This window comes from Rhagoletis pomonella, unplaced genomic scaffold, assembly GCF_013731165.1.
Source record: "Rhagoletis pomonella isolate Grant_MI unplaced genomic scaffold, Rhpom_1.0 Rhpom_scaffold_00012, whole genome shotgun sequence".
Classification (NCBI taxonomy): Eukaryota; Metazoa; Arthropoda; class Insecta; order Diptera; family Tephritidae; genus Rhagoletis; species Rhagoletis pomonella.
In genome coordinates this window covers 20,509,709-20,528,191 of record NW_023458566.1, presented here as the reverse complement: position 1 = coordinate 20,528,191, position 18,483 = coordinate 20,509,709, and the positions used below count along the sequence as shown (strand labels likewise).

The 18,483-nt window shown below is 34.9% G+C and overlaps 3 protein-coding genes across 7 annotated transcripts in view; all 3 read left to right on the top strand.

Moving 5' to 3' along the window:
- Window positions 1–17,792, top strand: part of LOC118748047 (protein spitz) — a 26,732-nt gene extending 8,940 nt beyond the window's left edge. Inside the window, exons 1-2 of one of the 4 annotated variants that reach the window (XM_036482338.1) lie at window positions 5,306–5,469; window positions 16,578–17,790. In XM_036482338.1, coding sequence (XP_036338231.1) covers window positions 16,713–17,330 — 618 coding nt within the window. In that variant the 5' untranslated portion in view covers window positions 5,306–5,469; window positions 16,578–16,712 and the 3' untranslated portion in view covers window positions 17,331–17,790. Of the gene's footprint in view, window positions 1–5,305; window positions 5,470–5,648; window positions 5,724–15,609; window positions 15,946–16,577 lie in introns of those variants that run through there. The other 3 variants (XM_036482337.1, XM_036482340.1, XM_036482339.1) reach the window with 3 other exon arrangements.
- LOC118748046 (NEDD4 family-interacting protein 1-like) overlaps window positions 1–18,483 on the top strand; it is a 29,638-nt gene that overhangs the window by 9,047 nt on the left and 2,108 nt on the right. Inside the window, exon 1 of one of the 2 annotated variants that reach the window (XM_036482334.1) lies at window positions 5,282–5,469. The exons of the other annotated variant lie outside the window; for it this stretch is intronic. The gene's annotated coding sequence lies outside the window, so the exon portion shown is untranslated. Of the gene's footprint in view, window positions 1–5,281; window positions 5,470–18,483 lie in introns of those variants that run through there. 2 annotated transcript variants of the gene reach the window in all.
- LOC118748048 (60S ribosomal protein L8) lies at window positions 1,561–2,863 on the top strand. The gene is made up of 3 exons (XM_036482341.1): window positions 1,561–1,624; window positions 1,885–2,038; window positions 2,099–2,863. The coding sequence occupies exons 2-3, from the start codon at window positions 1,901–1,903 to the stop codon at window positions 2,729–2,731; spliced, it is 771 nt and encodes a 256-aa protein (XP_036338234.1). The 5' UTR covers window positions 1,561–1,624; window positions 1,885–1,900; the 3' UTR covers window positions 2,732–2,863.

Here is an 18,483-nt window from a genome sequence, read left to right as displayed (position 1 = left end):
TTTTTTATCTAAGCTTTTTATAATTATTTGTTAATTTTTGTTTTTTTTCATGAATTTAGTGAGAATAAAAAAATAATGATACTAACTTCATCAAAAAAATCATGGATATAAAAAATTTAAGCTGTAGATACAGTGGTAAAACTATAAATAGGGAAGAGACGTTTTAGAATTATTCGGCTATTACCCTTTCGATTATTTAATTTTTATGAAGTGTAGCTCGTTATTTAACAAAGACCATGCGAGTCAAAATTTCAAACGTTTTACAAAAATTATCTAAGTTCTACAAAGTTTCAACAAAATTTTGAGCTTTTTAGATTTCGTAGAAACTTTTCGAGTGTTCAGTTTTGTAGCCCATTCAATTCAAAGTGCAAATTTTAAGTAGCTGGGACAGTTAATTTTGGTAACATTTTTTTTTTTTTGGAGGGGTTTACTCATTTTCTCGATACAAAAGAATTGTCGCACATACTTTGTATGGAAAAAAAACGCGCGAACAAAAAAATTGCTAAAACAACGCTAACAGGGGGTGTTGAGGAAGTGCTCATTGACCGATATCTTCAACATTTTGTGTAGAAATGCTAATAGTTTCGAAGTTATTTGTTGTTCAAATTTCCCCATTACTTTTCGTATTTTTTATATAAACACTGCACTAATCACTTTTCTTTTCATAAATAGATCATCTTCATAAAAAAATGAATGCACGTATTTTTTTCTAAATATTTAACAATTAATGCTTATAAAAGTGTTCTTAATGTTGAAACGTTAATAAAAACGTTAAACGTTTAATTTGAAGTGTGTTGGCAATGCCATAATATGCAGTCAGCAGCGTTGGCGTTTTGATAAAATTGTATAATTTTGATACTTTTTTTTCTAAACTGTAAGATTTTATACTTTGATACATTTTTGTTCACAAATGTCCCATTTTGATACTTTTGGCTGGCAGAAATGAATTTTTGAAAACTATGAATAATATAACGAGTTTAAAGGCAAACATTTTTTACTTGTTATTTAAAGTCTTAAACCCGGAACTTCTTTGCAAACGCCGCTGTTTTTTAGGGCCCCTAAACCACACAAAAACATTGCGCAATATCGGGCTTAAGTCGGTCGTTAGTGTCGTGCGTGGGGTTGTTTGTACTAAATTGCAGTTATTGCGCTAAAATCAAAACCACTTTGATATTTTGCTCATGCTTGTGTTATTGTACAATAATTTGTGCTGCGTTTGACCACAAGTGCGGAATTTATAGTCTAGTTTTGATTTTGGTGGCCAGATCGTGCTATAAAATATGGTTATGAGCGTCGAAAAAAATTAAATTTTTTTAATATTCTTTTTTTGCGTTTTAAAGCTGAAACTATGAAAATATACAGTCGGCATTCTTTATTGTCAGGACGCCTACGTCACGGAGACAATTATCAGGGTTTTTGACAACTAATACTTATTTCTTTATCGTCTTGACAGCATTGTCTAATGTAAACGCGTCGTAAGGTACGTTCTCTCCGCTATCGTATTTTTCACCACACTTATTGGATGTCAGTTCTGAAAGTTGGCAGTACTGACTGCGAAATGTCAAATTCTCGTGTTTTGTACTTTTCTTCCTCTTTCTCTTTCTTTTCTGATTTTCCAGGCTTGGTGGGTGTTTTGTGTTCTTTGCCAAAATTTAATCTTAAAATATTTCAATTTACTTGAGCCATCGCCGAAAAATTTTAAGTAAAATGTGTACTTTAAATTATTCCTATTATAGTTAAGAAACTATTTTATTGTTTTGTTATATTTTGATACACTTTTTTGTGTACTCTCGAATTGTGTGATGGCGACGGCGACGGGACGGCCGTATATTTGTATATTAGTAATGCAGCTCTAACGATTTATACGCATTCTTTGATTTACAGGTATTGAAAGCCAGAAATGGGTCGTGTTATTCGTGCACAACGTAAAGGCGCTGGGTCCGTCTTCAAGGCCCATGTTAAGAGGCGTAAGGGAGCCGCCAAATTAAGACCTTTGGATTTCTCTGAACGCAATGGATACATTCGTGGCGTGGTTAAGGTAAATTAATGCAATAAAAATGCTAGTAACGAGTAGTTAAACGTGAATAATTTTTTACAGGAAATTATCCATGATCCCGGCCGCGGTGCTCCCTTGGCTGTTGTACACTTCCGTGACCCCTATCGCTACAAAATTCGCAAGGAATTGTTCATTGCACCAGAGGGCATGCATACCGGCCAATTCGTGTACTGTGGCCGCAAAGCTACCTTGCAAATCGGCAATGTGATGCCACTGTCAGTCATGCCTGAAGGTACCATCATTTGCAATTTGGAGGAGAAGACTGGTGATCGTGGCCGTTTGGCACGTACATCAGGTAACTACGCAACTGTGATTGCCCACAATCCCGACACAAAGAAGACCCGTGTCAAGCTGCCGTCTGGTGCCAAGAAAGTGGTGCCCTCGGCCAATCGTGCTATGGTTGGTATTGTTGCCGGTGGTGGTCGTATCGACAAGCCCATCTTGAAGGCTGGTCGTGCATATCACAAGTATAAGGTGAAACGCAACAGCTGGCCAAAGGTTCGTGGTGTGGCTATGAACCCCGTTGAGCATCCTCACGGTGGTGGTAACCATCAACATATTGGTAAAGCTTCGACAGTCAAACGTGGTACGTCTGCTGGTCGTAAGGTCGGTCTCATCGCTGCCCGTCGTACCGGTAGAATACGTGGTGGTAAGGGAGATAGCAAGGACAAATAAGCTAAACTATGATCAGAATGCGTGCAGGAGTAAATATAGAAGAAGTGAGAAGTTTGTGTATTTGATAGCGAATACAAGGAAATTAATATGGAACCACTTTTACACAATAAAAATCACTGTTTTAAAAATTTACTTATTTTTTGCCTTTGTGTAATCTGTATTATCGTACGCAACCCAAAATTGCTACCGAAAATTGAAATCTGTCGCGATAAAAGTAATAACTTCCAAAATAAGAGAAAGTTACTCACAGATGTATTCGTTTCTTTGTTTTTTTTTTACGATATTCAAAATGTCTTCCATTATCTTTTTCGTTAATTTTTATTAAAAATTTAGCTCAATTGGTAACAAAAATCATGTAAATTAATTTTGCGAACTTCTTCAAAAGCCTGAGAATTAAAAAAAAATAAAATGCTACCAAAGTTTTTAATAATGCCGAATTTCCACTAGGTATTGAAATGACAAAAAATGGATGTCATTAAAAAAAATGCCAAGCGGAGATTAACTCAATGACTATTTTTTTAATGTCAAAGTTGGGCATTAAAAAATAATCATGTCATTAAGTTCATTCCTACATGGCATTTTTAAATGGCATAAATATTTTGTAATTTCAATGCCTAGTGGAAATTCGGCATTAGATTTAACAAAATTTAAGTATAGCTACAGTTCGGTAGCCCTGGGTAGCCCATTCTATTTCAATATAATAAAGAGCGATATACCATCATCGAAAAAAATTGTCAAAAATCAATGGTATTCCTAGGCACTACAAAGCTTGCACTTAATTACTTTGAATTTGAATGTACTACAAAACTGCATATCTACTCAAAAAAAATTCTAAAAACTCTGAGCTCGAATCGTAACATCCGTTCATGGATCGAAAATCATACGAAAGAAATGATGAGTGGGATATAGAGTACGTTCGCGTATGTCATAACATGAAAACCGTTTTTACGTGACGAGTAATACGATATTGTCTACGAAGATTCGAGTCCTGATTAAACGAGTTTGAAATTTTGATGGGCGCAATTCAAATTTTGCAACAGTGCGTTATATTTTAAATAGAAATTAACGAAAATGATTAAAAATATCGGCGCTGATGCATAAATGGTTAAGGCATTTAGCATTTTGTGCCCACATAGTTAAATTCGCGTACCTTTTACTGAATTTTGCTGGAAATTAGTAAACAAACAACTAATTATTGACGTATCAGCTTTTGACATTGAGGTACGCAAACAAAAATTGCAAACTAGGGGAAATTGAGAAAGCAAAGTGACGTGTAATTTTGAGGGGAAATTACTGGTTTCTGCTGAAAAAAAATTTCCCAGCTACAATTTGCCAGCAAGGAAACGGCTGGTAAGAATTTAAGCAAATTATAAATTTGAATTTGATGGGTTAGAAGTTAAAAGATAAAATACGACAAATTAAACTTGCAAGAATTCTGCAAATATAAGTAAGTGTTTTTGACAAGTAATATAGATATTTAAGAATACTCTAAAAATATTTAAACATTAAATTACGGACTATTTTACGAAGGGGCACTACGCTCCCTGTAAAATCAAATGTGGTGACAATGAATCTCTGTGGTCTAAGAAAAGCGAACCTACTGCAAAATGAAAAAAAATTGTGATGGAGTCGACGTCCCGAAAAAACTCGGGTTCCCGGTATTAGAATTTTTGCATACAGAAATCCCGGGATTTGTAAAATGCTTCGGATTGAATTCCACAAACATAAACTTTTAAGTTCATACAATTCTTCCCTTAAATAGGCAGTGTAGCTGCTTGAAGTTTTTTCTAAATTATACTAAAATTTAATGTACTATAAAACTGCATGTGTTTAAAAAGTATGACGTTTCAAAATTTTTTTATGAGAAATGTAATCAAATGTCTTTTGGCAACTCTGCTTTTCCGTGTAAATAGTTGGCAACGTTGCTGTCAAAAATGGAAAAAGGAAAATGAAAAGTTTTTACTAGAGGTTCAAAACTATCGATAGTCAGACCATCGATAGTATTCGATGTTATTTTCAAAACTATCGATATATCGTCGATAGTATCGTATTTATATGGATTGCGTTCAATTTTGGAAAGACGTTTGGATACTTGCTTAACCGTTAAGTTAGAAGCAAAGTTATTGAGAATTTGAAATGGATTGAAATTGAAAAAAATTATGCGTTATGAAATTTTATATTTGTGGTTTAGATATCCCAAGTCATATGTAAGGTATTTAGCTAGTAAATTGAAATTTTAGAACAAGAAACCGTTTTGATATCATTTTTATTAAATAGTAAATAGTGGTGAGTAGATGATTGGTATAAGTTAATTATTATCAGTTTTCTACTGGAGTAAGCGGTATTTTAAAAGGTCCTTTTCGAAATTTTTCATTACACTTTTAAAAAAGTAGGTACCAAATATTTAGTTCCACTTGTATGTTTAAGAGAAATGAAAAGAGAAGAAGAAATAAAACTAAAATAAATAAATACAGAATCACATGTCTGTCGGACTATCGATAGGACAAAAAAAATCGATGGTTTTACACCTCTAGTTTTTACTTCATTGATGATTGTATTGGGAAGAGGAACGGAAAAAAGTTAACTGGCAATTGTTTTTGTTCGGCTTAAAAATTTGTTTTAATATAAAAAATCACTCATTTTAGCAACAATAATTAGCAAAACGAGCTGTGAAAACATTCAATAAAAGTGGGTGAAGATAAGTAGTGCCGACAATTGGAGAAAAACGGCGTTAAAAGGTAATTCAAATTTATTTGAAATCTAATTGATCGATGGGGAAAATGGCCAACGCAGCTAATGTGTAAAAAAAAAGTGGGTTGGCGTTAAGCTCTTGCTCAAAGGCTTGAACTAAAGATTGCGGCCGTGATTGTAATTCAAGATTATTCTTACGTAAACATATACTATAAACGTCTACATTTACGAATTATTTCGTATGGAAAAGTTTTCTAGTTTTACAATCAGCGTTTCTAAATTTGTGTGTACATCCATATACGTATGTATATACATACATACATATGTAGATATATGTATTGTAAATATTTTGCCTATACAATTCGAGCTGATTTTTGGCCAATTGCACTGGCTCTAGTATATTGAAGTTAATTGATTTATCGATAAAAGCCTACATGTCGTTTAAAATACAAAACCGCGTATCGTCGTTCTGCAAAACCGCGTAACTGACATTTATTTGTCAAAAATTGGATTTGCTCGCACAAGCTCTTGGCTCAAGCCTTATCCATCCATTCGTCCTGAAATATATTAGTCACAAATGCGATTGCTTTGTAAAAAAAGAGAACCATTTAGAAATATGAGTGTTTCTACTATCTGGAAAATAATTTATGCCACCTCACATACGCGGTTTTGCATTATCTTGATATGCGGTTCTGCATTTCTCAAATTAAATGATGAAAATAGAAATATCCTTGCGTGGGGTAGTTGCGAATGAATCATTAGGATCTATACATACATATGTATTTTGTAGTTTTTATTGCCTTTCGGTGCTTCCAAGCAATGAAATCGGTATTGGAGAAAAATTATTTCAGGGACCGGTTGCCAATACGAGGTTTCCTATAGCATTTGTATTACTCAAATTTCATTCACAAATAGGGATATGTGGGCATTTGATAAACCACTTATGTACGTACATACATATGTATGTATGTGATTAAAATGTTTTGATTTTGAGGATAAAGAATTATTGTATTCGTTTTAAAAGATGTAAAAATATCTAAATTCGATTTAAGTTGATCTTTCAAACGACGAAATGCATGAAATATGTACATATGTACATGTAGTCTAAATGGACTGCGTAATATAGCAAATACCTGATAATTAAATATATTAAGGTGTATACAGTGAAAGCTCTCAAAGACGGACGCTCTAATAGGCGGTCACATTCTTGGGAACGAACAATTTATGGGTTTTTCCATACAAATTCTGCCCCATACACAGACTTTCCGCCGACACTCAAAAATGTCCAGTTATGAAAAAATCTCCCTTAAGCGGACGCGAAGCTCTAACAAGCGGTCAATTTTTTTTTCAGTCGGATGTTGACTCTTGCGCTTCTACATATCGTCGTTTAAAGTGCAAAACCGCGTATCAACAAAATGCAAAACCGCGTATGGGAAGTTGTAGAAATTATTTTCTAGAGCGTAAAAACACTCATATTTCAAAATGGTTCTCTTTTTTATAAAGCAATCGCATTTCTGGCTAGTATATTTCAGGACGAATGGATAAGGATTGATCCAAGAGCTTGTGTGAGCAAATCCAATTTTTGGCAGCCAATGTCAGTTACGCGGTTTTGCAGAATGACGATACGCGGTTTTGTACTTTAAACGACGATATGTGTATGTACACAAGAACGTAGTCCTTATTCAAATATACTTTATTTTCTAGAAAAAGTGTTGCCTTTTCGTTGCACTCTTCGTGCTGCTTGAGCGGAGCGGGCAATGAGATTTTTCGGTAGGAAAGAAAACGGCATACATTTGAATTTATTCTTAATTCATCCTGTTTCTGTCTATGGAAGAATAACCCGCAATTTCAGTTTGTAATATTTGAATTTTAATTTTATTTCTATAAGCGGACATCTCTCATAGGCCGACAAAAAGTAGGTGACCATCGGTGTCTGCTTATGGGAGTTTTCACTGTATTATCAACATTACATACCTTGCTACAATTAAATGCAAGGCTCTTGTCTGCGATGAAGCAAGACGTAGGTAGTAAATAACCGACTTTCATATGATGGACATGGACACTCATAAAATATTACTTTAAATAATTCGACTCCGGCGCCACCCGCTGGCCCATTTGTTGCAGAACCATTTTTTATAACGAAATTAATACCCATTATGAACTTCAACCAGAATGTACATAAATAAGGATTTTTTTGGTTGCAAAAGTAACTTTTGTCATACATGTAACATACATACATACATACATTTTGAATTTAAAAGAAATCAGTTCATAAATGGGCCGTCCAGTGTATACATCGATTAACTCTACTTTCTGAAAAATCTTAAATTTAAGTGTTAAAGCACTTGGTATAGTCATAACTTATTACGTTTATAATAACTATATAACATACAATAGTACATAATATTTATAACAACATTATTTATTTGATTTTATAATATAAATGGAATCTTAAAAAATAATGTACATTATTTGATATCGCATCACCCAACTTTTTGTTGATGGAGTTAATCAGTTTGTGCACTGAACGCCTCAAATACGACTCTTATAAATAACTCGTCTCGAGCGCCACATAGCGAGCTAATTTTTGATAATTTTTTTGCGAATGTTGTTATTGGTTTCTTCAAAATACAAAATAATCGTCGAATATAATTTATATGCATGTATAAATCCTCGAAGTATTGCTGTTTTATTTATATTCGTTTGTGAATTGATCGGCACCTGTGGTGTAGTGGTTAGCAGTGCGCGCTTCCACTTCGCAGTGCCTGGGTTCAAGCCCTGGTCAAAACAACATCGCAAAAAATGTAAAAAAAAGTGTTTTTCTTAACAGCGGTCGTCCCTCGGCAGGCAATGGCGAACCTACGAGTGTATTTCTGTCATGAAAAACAGCTTCTCACAAAAATACAATCGCCGTTCGAAGTCGGCGTAAAACTTTAGGTGCCTCCAATAATATCAAGGCGCACGGCGCACATCGGAGGAGAAGCTTGGCCAAACGCTAACATATGGATTCCAGCGGAAAGTCTACCGCATAAAAAAAAACTTAAAAGTCCTATATCAATCATATTTATCGACCGATTTGGCTGCTTTTTATAATAGTTGCGATGCCGTTCGAGTCCGGACTAGTCAGAATTAGTCAGATTTTACTGGAAATACTTTCCCGTACTCCCAAGGACAGATTTTGCTACTATTTTGTGAGATAGTGGACATTTTTCTTAAGATTTATAAAGGAACTAAAAATATATCGCATTGAACACTGACAGAGCATATTGTATGGAATGATTTGCGATCAACTTTTCCTTTCATCGAGAGCACACTTTGTGATCATGTTTCTAAAGAATTTTTTAAAACTTATGACTGCAGTGATGAACTTATATTGGGCAAAAAACTCTTCTTGTGTTATTGTTGTTCTTATAGCGGCTACAACAACCCCGCCCAGATCGGTTAGTCCCTCGATCGTTGTCGTCAAGCTCTACTAGCGGTAGCCCCAGGAAGCGTGGAGCATATGGGCAGGTGATGTTGCGGCGACATCAAATGGCATCCTGTCGCTGTCCTCTTCTCTTTTTAACTCTTGTAAGAAAAGCTCTTTTATTGATCCGAACTAACGCAACAATTCGCAGCACTTAGGTCACACTTATCCGTACCTGCGGAGGTGGAACCGAATCACGAAAAGTAGCCTGTCGTCTCATCTTCTATAAGATAGGATATGAAATAAGGTTGCCATATACATATGCCAACCGCATTCAGAGATTTGCGCCACGAAAAGTCACCACTTAGCCATTTCAAAAGTTGCCTGCTGTCCCTACTTGATTAATGAAGCAACCCGTCGAAACCTCCCACTTATTGATTTTTTAAGTATTTATAGTAAAACAAGTTCCTTATGTATTTACTAGGGTGATTTTCCAAACCGGTTTCCACCGGTTTTTCGGAAGTTTATAGGCGGCTTTTTTGAAATCTTGATTTTTCGAATATCGAATATCGAAAATTCCTAAATAGTTTTAAAGTTATATCCCAGGTTATTTGAGGATGAGCATGCATGTTTTCTCGCCGTTAAAAATTCTTTCAAGGACAATATTAACAAAACTTTTTCAACGGAGATTTTAGTAACGTAACGCCAGGTATCGTCACGTCAGATAATTCAGCTGAGTAATCATAAAGCAGCAAAAGATTACTACATTTAAAAACTTGAAAAATTAACCTTAAACATTTCCAATATTACTACAAAAACTTTTGTACAAATAGTTCTTTCCCAATTCGCAAAGTTTTGCAATTTTGTAACCCAAGTATCTTTAAATCGCTACTACCAACAGTTTTATATTTTTTACTGAATGAGGGGGCATTTAATTGCTATGCTAATCTAGAAAAACCTTTTTTTTTTAATTTTGACCTTTTCTTTTTTTTAACATGTCAAAACGAGCGTCAATTAACGCCAGATTGGAACTACCCATATGTGTAAGCGCCAATTTATTATTATTATTATAATGAATTGATCCAGACATTTAATACAAAAAAAGGTCTGTTAGGCATAATTTTTCACAATTCTGTACCTCTTTTTTATCGCGCTCTATTGTATAAATAAATCCTCACATACATATTGTCGTTGTTTTTGCAAAACCGCCCATCGACCTGTTGCAAAACCGCCTAAATCGCGGTTGTTGCAAAAATGAGATTTGGTAACCCTGAACTCCAGGCATCGAGATTTATGCATAAAAATCGTTAAATCCTTATTAAAACAACAGATTTGTAAAATAATAGCTAGAGAAAATACCGCCTATCAAGGCAATGTCGTCATAGAATAAACCGTTTTTTCGCTCTCCTGTATAAATTGAGTGCCGTAAGATAGGCGGCTTTGCAAAAACGTCGACGATATATGTATATAAAGTACTTACACATTTACGCTCTGCTGTGAAAATCAGTGATCTTATACGACTCTACAAATCGTCTGTATGAAAAACCACCAGCGATGATAAGCAGTGATCAGTTTACAATTATTGCGAAAGCATACAGAAAACTCTAGTTGCTATGCTAAAAAAAAGACCTAAGTATTTGATGAACAACAGACTGGACAATTCTTATATTGTTGCAACAACAAAAATCAGAATTTTAAATATTTCGCATTAATAGTTGAAACACTTTGCAATAATACGACTAGTTTAAAGCGAAACGTGCCATACACGCGGTGAGGAGCCAGACACGCTATATTCGAAAGTTTTGGCACAACATTGTTTTTTTTTTTATTAATTTTATATGTCTAATAATAAATGTCTTGTAATGGATCATTTATAATTTTGAACTACAAACGAAGCTAAAAAGGCCTTTTCCGGTTCTCACTTCTAGAATACTGCGAAAATTTGCTTTACAAGTGCACTTTGAACACCAGTTTCCGTACCTACTCTAAAAAAACTAATTACTACTAGCACAAGTCGTTACTCTCAAACATAACTTGTTTATACTTCGAGGCATGTACTCGATGATAATTTCAAGTATTGCATCGAGCTGCAGTTGGACAATCAAGTTGTTTTCTTGAGTGGAATACCTCAATCGATTTGTCAGTAGCTAAAATGGGGAATGCGAATATCAAATGTAAATTCAAATAAGAAGCCGCATTTATTGTTTGGTGCTTAAAAAACTATTTATATATTTTTTTCATGACTTCAGCGGTGTCTTTGAGTTTAACTATTATTACTTGTACATATATTATGTACTGACATACAAGTCCATACATACATACATACATACACACAATAAATCTTTAAATTCATAGTTCTGTTTTCGAAAACGGCTGTTTAACTTTTAATCTTCTTCACGCGTAAATATAGTGAAATTGTTAGTTTGAATGTATGTAGTATGTAAGTATGTATGTAGCTACATTCCGTCATTGGGTTTACTGAAATTTTATCTTATCGAATTCGTATTTATCACAACTGTTTTGCGATTGTTACAGGAGAGGTTCGACACTGGATAAATAGCTCGATTTTTGCACATTTACAATGTATAAATTTATTGACTTAACCATTGAACAATTGTTTAAATACCGTATTTTTTCATTATTCATATCTGTTCATGTACAGACATATGCACACATATGTATGTATATCTGGAAGATACCAATCTCCTTCACGCGTTCTTTTAAAGGCCTTTCAACGTTTTTGCCCTAAGTGCTAATTTTAATAAAAGCTTTCAGTTAATGAAATATGTATAGACATAAGTAATTTTGAATTGCTTTTTGATTTAATTATCCCCATGTAGATCTACTAAATCTCTACGTATGTATAAAAGTATCTAAATAAACTTATGTACATCTGTACGTAAATGTATGCGAATTCATTTACACATTTACGCATGTAAATGATGCGTATGTATTCTTGTATATAATATATTAATAGTAAAAAAATAACATTAATAATAAATCAAGATTTCTAAATATAAATTAAGAACCATTTCAACTCCTGCGCCACCTATCGGAAACATTTTTTGTAAAGTTATTTATTTCCATGTGGGCAACAGGAATCGAAGCGGACTATAAATACTGTTTTTTTGTTTAAATATCTCGACTTTGTGCCACCTAGCGGATTAATTCCTCTTTCTTGTTGTTTGTCATCGGATTTTGAGCTAAGTTTAAAGTTTCAAGTATTTAGGCTATCGGGGAAGTACTCAGAAATCGCAATACTGCACGTTCTTAAAAACATATATTCTACTTACATATGTATGTACATTAGACTGCCTCACTCCCCATACAAAAAAAAAATCGTAACTGTGTTTCCATTGGAATTATAAAATCTGTTGTATTTTAAGACGCCCACCAAAATATTTCTGTACTATATACTAAGATTTACGTGAGCTGGACCGATTTGTAAGTACCTCCAAAAATGGAGTTTTTTATGAATAAAAATAGTTTCTTAAAGACTTTTTTGAAAAAAAAAATCCCCTCAAATGATAAAACGGTTTGAGCTTAAAAAATTTGCATAAAAAAAATATATATTTTTTTAATTTTCAACGGAATCGTAATAATCAGATTGTTGATGCTGTTTTTTTTTTTTTAATTTTTCAAAGATTGCTATAAGAAAAACTTGAATAACTGAACCTAAACTATTCCGATGTAGACTTGTGAGGTATCATTGTAAAGGTATTTTCTCAACCTTTTTATTTCTTTGCCAATAAACTCATTCAAGGGATGAAAGAGAAAGGTAGGATGAACGAGCGGCATTCCGAGTTGAATTAAGATGTGCTGGTATTTGAAAAAAAGGGACGTGAATGAGTTTTTTTCACAGAAATAAAAATCTCATTACTACGATTCCGTTCAAAAGATTTTTGAGTATTTTTATGCAGGTTTTTTAAGCTTAAACTGTTTTGTCATTTTGTGATTTTTAGGCATAAATCTCGTTGCCTGGAGATTAGCGTTACCAAATCTCATTTTTGCCACACCGGCGATTTTGGCGGTTTTGCAAAAACATCGACGATATGTATGTTCATATCGTCACCTGAAATGCAAAAAGACGTAACAACATAGCCACTGAAATGGAAAAAGTCGTAATTAGTATTTTTTTTTTATAAAACGATGTGGGGAGTTGTAATTCGAAGAAATCCATCATATCAATCAAAAAGTGAATTTTGAATTTTTCATTAGTTACGACTTTTTGCATTTCAGTGACGATGTTTGCTAGATATGTATGTATGTATGTATGTATGTAGACCGTTTCAATACTTAGAAAATGAAAACAAAACAAAACCATTATAAATGTTAATTTAATATTTGCGATAACTAAATTCACACGAATAAATGATTTGGACCCTCCGTAAATATGGAAGTGTGTGTGAGTGGGTAGAGAACTACAACAACAGTATACATAGTTAACTTCACATTAAGCTTAAAAAGTTCGTGCTGTAGCACTTAATATAATTCCTCACAATAAGTAATAACTATTTAGTAGGGCCACACTCTCATGGCGTGCGCTTTGTTTGCGAGTAGAACTCAAGATAGCTGCCACATGTAGGTATTTCTTGATTTTTCTGAAATCGCCAGTATTTGCACTAAAAATCGAAACAATTTTACATAGTGCACTTTGCAAGTGGACTACTCGCTTCCATTCCACAGGTCCTGGGTTCGGGCCCAGTTTCCGACCAACATCAAAAAATAAAACATAAACAAGTTTTTTCTAAAGCGGTCGCCCTCGGCAGGCAATAGCGAACCTTCGAATTCTGCTATGAAAAAACCGCTTCTCAAAAAAAAAATCCAATCGCTGTTCGTTATATAAGCTAAGCGTTTAAGTTTTCGAAGATAGGTATAGTTTTTTTATAATTCCCAACATATATGTAATACTTCTAGCTCTTACTGCCAATATAGGAGTATTACATATATGATTCCCAAGATCTACTACTTTTTTGACTACTACTACTTTGAACTACTGCGAATAAGTTGGTTCTGTGTAGATACCTGTGGATTTTAACTTCGAAGATTTATATTTTTATATAACCTATTTTGAAATTATTTCCTACATTGTGCCATTTAATGCAGAAGTAAGACTCAAATTTACTATCTATACTATAATAAAACTCTAGATTGTTTGTCTATATGTCTGTTTGTCTGTTTGAACTCACTTACAGTGACGGGCAAAACTGTAACATGGTGTAACACTTTTTACTTCAGCCATCGCTATCTTTCCAAGTTCTAACGACTTTCATACTTTTGTTGTATATTCTTGTTGGTACATCCCTACTCCCTCTCTCATAATGATATGAAGTCAATACAGCAACAATAAATAAACTTGCAAACAAAAATGTAAATTAATGCAAGTGTTACAGTTCTGCTCTTCAGTCCTTTCAACCTAAGCCAATAACGTTTACATTATAAACCGTTTTTGCATTTCAACACTATTTTTGTATTGGTCCACGCAAAAGTTCTTTTCAGGCGTTGCGAAGCAAGCCAGGCATTTGATAGTGGATTCATATTTGATTTCTTCTTCCGGCAGGGTGATAAGATGATGTACCCGTTTTTTGGAATTGAATTCTCTCATCCCCGCACGAATCTCGGCCTTTCGGCCTTTTGCCGTTGGTATCAAAATTCATCTGTATAACGAAATTTTGCTGGCATCTCATATTTCCATCTGACTTTTCCAATTGTAGTCCTGTTGTTGTTGTTGTAGCGGTTACTACCCTGCAAAAATCGCGAGTACGCCATGCATGCATGTAAATAGTAGTCCCGCAGGACCAAGGAGTACTCCAAAATTAACCACAATTTATATAAAAAAATATGGCTACAGCCAGACATGCAAATGTAATGCTCAACTTCAATCAACTTCTATTTCATTAAAACACAGTAAGCTGGTGTAGAGACACGAGTTGGACCGCTACAGCATGAAAGAGGAAGACTTTTGTAAGTACTTCAATATACCACAAATAGACTACATGGTCCAACGATTTTTGCAGGGTAAGCCCCGCTCGGGTCGGTTCATCCGTCAACGTTGTCGTCAGTTTCAGCTAGGGGGAGGCTCAGGAAGTGTGCGACTTCCACAGGGTCTCTCCATAGGGTCCTTAAATGCTTCGCTGTTTCTGAAGTTTAAAAATTTGAGAGCATTCGCTTTTTCGTGAGGGTGTAAGTAAGTCCGGCTATGGCAACAAAGGACGGAAACATATATACATTTAATATAAATTTAAATATAGATTAATATTTTTCCAGGTCGGTCACTATCTACATGTGGCTTGAATAGTGTGAATAACTTTTGGGGATTACTTTGGGCTTACTTCTGTTTTGAAATTCGTGCATATATACATATGTATGTTTGCAGCTTAATATGTTAAGTATACTTCAAGTAGCAACGGTACAATAAACACTTTAGTGGCATAAGTTCAATTATCAGTATTACATCATCGAAGAAAATTTATCAGTATTACATTATCGTTTTATTAAGCTGTATTGTGCATGAAAAAAGGCTGCATTCCCTTGAAAAAGGTGTGGTTTAGTTTAAAGATTTTGACGAACTCAAGTCCTCAGATAAATTTAATAACAATTGCGCATCAGCAAGAAGTTACATCATCGTTTTGAAAAGGCAGCGATGCATACATACATATACTATACGATATACGTAAGCCCGCTTCTTGAATTGAGATATGTTTGTACTATTTATGCAAGTATTCCAATGAGCGAATACTGATGCTTGTAACTAGACGAGTTAACCAAAACGAATCTAGCATTTGATAGCGTCGTAGGCGTTGTTATTCTTTCTTTGCCGCCCGCTGTCTGTACTTCAATTTGGCGTCCACTTTAGATAGCTCGCGCAAACGACGGAACTGCCACTAGTGTGCGGCGCGTATCGAGAGTGCGGAAACGTTAAATTAGTAGATGAACTCGCGCGTATAAGTTATTCGAAAACGCGGTTGACAAGTGTGCTTGCCGTCCAAAAAAAATAAGACGAGTAGACTTAACAGTGAAAATGAAAGTGTGATTTAAAAAAATTGTGAAATTCATTCTCTTCGGTGGAAAGTAATTTTTGGACTTTATAAATACATATAATTAAACTGGCAAAAAGGTAAATACATACATAAGTCCAAAATTTATCAGTGAATATAATAGCTGCTGTTTTTGTTTTAAGTGTTTGCTTGTGAATATGGGTTTATTTCCTGAAACTATCTTGCCTAACTAATAAGCTAACTATTTTTTCGCTGTAGGACGCTCGTATACGCTCTTTCGCATTCAACTCGGGGGTGGCCTTTAGCCACCAAACTATGCGCACCAAACCCACGCTCGCATTTTTATGCTTTAAGGAACGCCAACATTAATCAGCACAAGAGATACATATGTATTACCTACAGCAGGGGCCCAGCAAGGGCAACAAATCAAATGCTCTCTCATTCATCATCTCCTTATGTTAAAAAGCAAATTTATGTATATATAAATATTTCTGGTTGTTGTAATGATTTTTGCTGACTTGTTTTGTTCAAATTTGTTCCTTTTTATTTTTGTTTTTTTTTTTTATAAATATACTTTAGTTGCATCGCATTACATAAAATATTTGTCTGCATTGCACACCATTAGCGCTGGAATCTCAATATTTCTCTTTTTTAATTGTAATTTTTATTTTATAATAAAGTTTGGTTGCTTCTACTAGTAATCTTTAGTTTTATTTATGTTGTTAATTAATAGCATTGCATTAATTTTCAGCGCACCGACTCATCCACCAAACATTGGTTGGCATGCTGCCAGCACGAGTTGCATGAACGACTGTCTCATCCTTCAGACAAGAGCCAAAAAACGCACGCTAATTGGCACGACAACCAAAGAGCACTTAGTGACACAATGCCCGAACGCAGGGCTGCATTTTTACATCCGTCGGATACGGAACGATTGCTCTGCATTTTCCTAGCGCTTATTCTTCTCGCTCCTTTTGCGGCAGCTTGCTCCAGTCGTGCCATACAGAAATCACCGCCGCCGCCATTGCCGTCCACAGGACCAGCTGATGATTCCACCACGCAGCGCCCAAACATAACATTCCCGATTTACAGCTGCCCGCCCACCTACGCTGCTTGGTATTGCCTAAACGAAGCCACCTGTTTTACCGTTGAAATCCACAATGAAATACTCTACAACTGCGAGTGCGCCACCGGCTTTATGGGCCCACGTTGCGAGTACAAAGAAATCGATGGCTCATATTTGCCGACAAGACAGCGTGCCATGCTCGAAACCGCCAGCATTGCGAGTGGTGCAACATTAGCGCTGCTCGTGGTTGTTATACTCTGTCTGATGTGGTACATACGCTACGACAAACAGCGCCAGAAGCTGAATGAGAGCGCCGAAATGGCTCACGACAACGAAGGCCTCGACGAAGTAGACGGTATGACACGATTGCCAGTGCGTCGACCATTCGGTGAACATCATTATAAAACTCTGCCTTTAGCAGCGGCTTTTAAGCGATAATTTACTAAAGACGGAGGAGAACCGTCCAAAATAATGGGCAGCTAAAACGTCAACTGAAAGGGGCCTTTAAAATTCCAGATTACTTACCACGCTAATGGCTACTAGAATAAATAAGTTTAATGACGACGTGCAAGATATTAAGCACAGAAAAGACAAAGAGATATACATACATATTACAAAAGACATTGTGAAATACTTTAATGCCATTTTATCAATCCAGTTTTGTTAGAAAATAAGTAGGTAACTACCGAGATCGGTAACCAATCCTTCAGAAGGATTTTTTACAGCAACTTGCAGTTGTAATGGATTTTACATACATAAATATACAGTGGTCGAAATAATTATAGCTAAGTTTGTTGATTTTTTTAGAGCACTACTACACGGGCTTTGGTTAAGAATGAACTATATTTTGCTTAAAAAAATAACCAAAATTAAATAAAAATAAGATGTTGAAACTTGTCAAAATATGGTGCGGCTACAATTATTTCGACCACTGTATGTACATCTATGTATATACATACGTATATCTTCTAGCTTAGAGTGAAGTATTGCTAAGTCCATTTTTTGTTAATTTTACGGGAGATAATAAAAACCTTTCCAACTGATTTTCTTCCATCTCTTATTTATTTGGCAAAATTTTAATATAAAATTCGTATACATTTTTCTAACTAAAACCCCATTCAAACGCGTGAAATTCCGCAACTTCGATGAAAGGTCTTTGTATTCTTTGGGGCTTATGAAATTTTCGATGATTATTTTGGATTTAGCGAATTTGCGTATCACAGCATAGAAACGAACAGAAAAAAATTGGTAGCTCTAAGTTTTAGAAACCAATTTAACTTTTCACTCTAAGCTAGCGATATAATATTGGGTTATCAAAAATTTACTTCAAGTCTTTATATTTTAGAATTAGAGGGAAATATACAGCCACTGGTGCACATCCTCTGAGAAAGTTGGCGTCCAATGAGCGCTGATAAGTAACCTTATATGCTAAGTTAAAAATGTATCAGCTAAGGGTTCTTTACTCGTCAAATGTTGCCTTACTAAGTAAACAAAAAAAAAAAAAACTAAATGCAGCACCAAATCTTAACCCATTTGTGAACCAATCATGAAATCGACGTGCTTTGCTGGCGTTAAGCCAATAATAAATGCA

Coding starts and splice junctions, on each gene's coding strand:
- LOC118748048 (XM_036482341.1), top strand. CDS start 1,901: ATGGGTCGTGTTATTCGTGCACAACGTAAAGGCGCTGGGTCCGTCTTC. Junction 2,039..2,098: donor ACATTCGTGGCGTGGTTAAG/GTAAATTAATGC, acceptor AATTTTTTACAG/GAAATTATCCATGATCCCGG.